This window comes from Corapipo altera, unplaced genomic scaffold (genome assembly GCF_003945725.1).
Source record: "Corapipo altera isolate COAL_440 unplaced genomic scaffold, ASM394572v1 54, whole genome shotgun sequence".
Classification (NCBI taxonomy): Eukaryota; Metazoa; Chordata; class Aves; order Passeriformes; family Pipridae; genus Corapipo; species Corapipo altera.
In genome coordinates this window covers 5,501,619-5,504,982 of record NW_020884902.1, presented here as the reverse complement: position 1 = coordinate 5,504,982, position 3,364 = coordinate 5,501,619, and the positions used below count along the sequence as shown (strand labels likewise).

The 3,364-nt window shown below is 39.9% G+C and overlaps 1 protein-coding gene across 1 annotated transcript; it reads left to right on the top strand.

Annotated features, from left to right (window-relative positions):
* The first annotated feature begins 523 nt into the window (after positions 1–523).
* Positions 524–2,840, top strand: KCNE4 (potassium voltage-gated channel subfamily E regulatory subunit 4). The gene is made up of 2 exons (XM_027650764.1): positions 524–610; positions 1,026–2,840. The coding sequence occupies exon 2, from the start codon at positions 1,052–1,054 to the stop codon at positions 1,541–1,543; it is 492 nt and encodes a 163-aa protein (XP_027506565.1). The 5' UTR covers positions 524–610; positions 1,026–1,051; the 3' UTR covers positions 1,544–2,840.
* Positions 2,841–3,364: the final 524 nt, after the last annotated feature.

The window sequence follows — 3,364 nt, the reverse complement described above, 5'->3', positions numbered from 1 at the left end:
TTCCTCAGTCCCACACCTTGTGGTAAAGTAGAGCTGCAACAAAAGTTTAAAGTCACCGCTTCATTTTGTACAAACTTTTTAATGCTTTGTCACTAATCCTGACGAAAGAAAATAACCTGTTTCCCATCTCTTCAGTGAAGACTATGTGTAGCAGGCATGCAAATAACTTGATAGTGTCTACTACAAAATTCACATATATATTTTTCTATATGTTATGACAAACACAGAATAATGTTTTGCAGGTTTTCCGTTCTGTGTAGCAGCTCTCTAGGTAACAGGTCAGATTTAGCAATTGGGATGTGAAAGGAATGGATTCACAAGCTGAAAGAGGCAGTGCTAAACTGGTTAGGAAAGAGTAAATTCTGAATTCCCAACTCTTTTTCTTTTCACAGCTGTTAAGAGTTCAGTGGGTTGAACTGCAATCCTTCAAGTTCATCTGTTGACTCCAACACAAAACTATTATAAACTGTGCCTCTAAAACACGTGATGAAACATTTCTTGAGAGCTATTTATTCCAACTGCAGCAGAGGAAAGTTTTCAGAACACCCGGCATTTGGTAGAGGAAAGGTCTCTTGAGCTTTGCAAAAGGAGGAATTATTTGCATACCAACGTAAGTTGCTTTTTGATTATTTTTTTCCTGTATCATTGAACAAAATAATACCTCTAACTTTCCCCCACCATGGAAACATGATCAAGTAGCACAAAACTATATTTAAGTGCCTAGTAGGGTATTTCTATATAGTTTTCTTTCTTTAATTACGTGGATTGGGTGTTTTATAATTCAGCTTAGAACTCAAGATAATTTAGTATTATGTGTTTTCTTTAATGTTTTCTGTATCTTAATAAGAGTTCATGCACTTAAAATAGTAATGTAGAGGTATGATAGATTGTGAACTTCAATCAGGTATGGGGTTTGCAAACTTACAAGTAGCAAGGAAGAGCTGGGGGCAATCTTTTTTCAGTTGTTTCTTTTATATCTTTGCTCTGAAGTTTGATCTTACATATCCATGCACATTCTCCTCCAGGCTTTAGCTGTGGTAAAACACTTTCCATGCTGAAGATGGACCATGCAAATGTGACCCAAGCCATGCTTGATGCTGAATCCCGCAGCACAGAGAAGAACAACAGCAACGAGTATTTTTACATTCTGATTGTCATGTCTTTCTATGGGATCTTCCTGATAGGGATAATGCTTGGCTACATGAAATCCAAAAGAAAAGAGAAATCATCCAATTTACTTCTGCTCTACAAAGATGAGGAGAGAGAATGGGGGGAAGCTGTAAAGCCTCTACCAACCGTGGCGGGGCTGAAATCTGTCCAGATCCCCATGATGCTGAACATGCTGCAGGAGAGCATGGTGCCATCCCTGTCCTGTGCCATCTGCTCCATGGAAGGCAGCAGCGTGAGCTCCGAATCCTCCTCCCCAGATGTGCACTTCACCATCCAGGAGGAAGTGCTGGATACTGAACTAGGAGAAGTGTCAGAAACACTCCTCAACGAGAGCAGCGAGGGGTCTGTGGAAAACATCCATAAGAACTCCTAGCACTTGCAGGGTTCCCTTGATCAGCTGCCAAAGCGTGAGTGGAGCTCCCACTAAGAACTTGTGGCTCTACTTTTCTGCTCTCCAATGAACTCTGAACAGGTATCTGTGCCCCTGGGCCAGAGGCACTCCCGAGAGCTGGCAGGACAAGGAAGCAGTGGTACCCAACCCCAAAGTGTAACTTGCACGTAATTGGGTTGCTTAATTTTAATTTTTCCATTATTATTTCTTACTATGAGAGCTAAGAACAAGGAGAATGTACATGTTTTTTCTAACGAGGTAATTATTACTGGTATGTCTCTGCATATTTCAGATTTCTGTAAATATCTGGGAAACGTTTAGGGAAGTTACCCTAATGCAAGTGCCTGGTTCTTAAAGACTATGGATAATGCTTGTTCACACAAAACTGTGATAGACTAGAAGTACTTTTACTGTGTTTTTCTTATGACAAACCACAGCCAACAGCAGATTTGCTCAATGAGGCCTCAAAAGCTGAAGACTTGTTGATGTTGTACTTGAAGGGAGATTGCATCATGTCTGGAGACTGCCTTTAGGCACAGAAAGAGTGAAAGACAAAGGAGAAAAAAAAAAAGGCACCAAATTTCTAGGCAGTTTGTAAAGTCCAGTTTCAGATCCATGTCATTTATAACTGTCTTTGCTTAAGTTATACCTGTACTGGCTGGGTCAGGTTCACCACCTTCTGCTGCAATTCAGCCTGTGACTGAGTTACTAGTAGGAAAAGTGGTTTTGTTTTTTGCTTTTGTATTTTTTTTAAAGATATGTACATTTGGTCACTAAAGGCAAAGATCTGTAAGTTAAAGAAGATGCTAAAACATCTTTGTTACAGGCTGTAAGATGTAGAAAGGCTTGAACAAATGCTGCTCTGTTATGCCCCCTTGAAAAATAGGTGGAATTCCAAATAGAATTTAACCTAGTAAGGGTGTATTCCTGGCCCCACTGAAGTCATCAGCTGAGTCAGGGACAGGCACAAGATTTTGTGCTTCTCTGTTGGAGGTAAATTCTCCATTTGAGGTTGGTAAAACTGTACTCATTTACATCATTAAAGAATCTAGACTTTCTGCTCTGTTTAAGCCAGTGTAGGTAAACATTGCATTGCATCTTTTTTTTAATCAGCTTGCATGTGACACATGCATTTCTATAAAGCTATTAGCAACCAGGTTTTAAAACTACCACAAACTTCCCCCCCCTCGTTTAATGGTACTGTGACATTTTTCAACTGCTCATGAAATTTGTTACTAAATTATTGCACTTTTAAAAGAAGTAAAAAAATAATAAAAATTAAAAATAATATTTCAATCATACCTTATATTTTATAATAACTTATTACAGTGTTTTGATTAGCTTTAAAGCATGAGGGCTGAAGAGCCTGAATCTAAAGCATTGCACAGCAAAATATTTGCAAAACGTCTCCACGTATTTCCTGCACTAAAACAGCTCTGTGAGTTATCCACTGGCATTAGAGCTGGAGACACAGCTTGGAAAATGGCAGAAATGAACTGAAGCTGGAATCTGCTGTGCTCCTGCTGTTGGGAAGGGCCAAGCCTGTGTTGGGCTCAGAGGGTTAATGTGATGTAGGATGCCGAGGGATCAGGGATCGCTGTCTCTCACTAACCACAGCAGAACAAAGGCTCTATTGTGCTCACAAAGGGCCTGATTCGGGCCAGACTGAAGGCAGTGGGAGTTTTTCCATCTACTTCAGTGAACTTTGGATCAGACCATATAAAGCTTTTTGGTAGATTTACTCTAAAAGGGGCTGTTTTAAGTTTGAAAGAAGCCAAATTAAGTTTGGCACTTTGCCTGGAA

Excerpts from the sequence above, each read along its gene's own strand:
- KCNE4 (XM_027650764.1), top strand. The coding sequence starts at position 1,052 with ATGCTGAAGATGGACCATGCAAATGTGACCCAAGCCATGCTTGATGCT.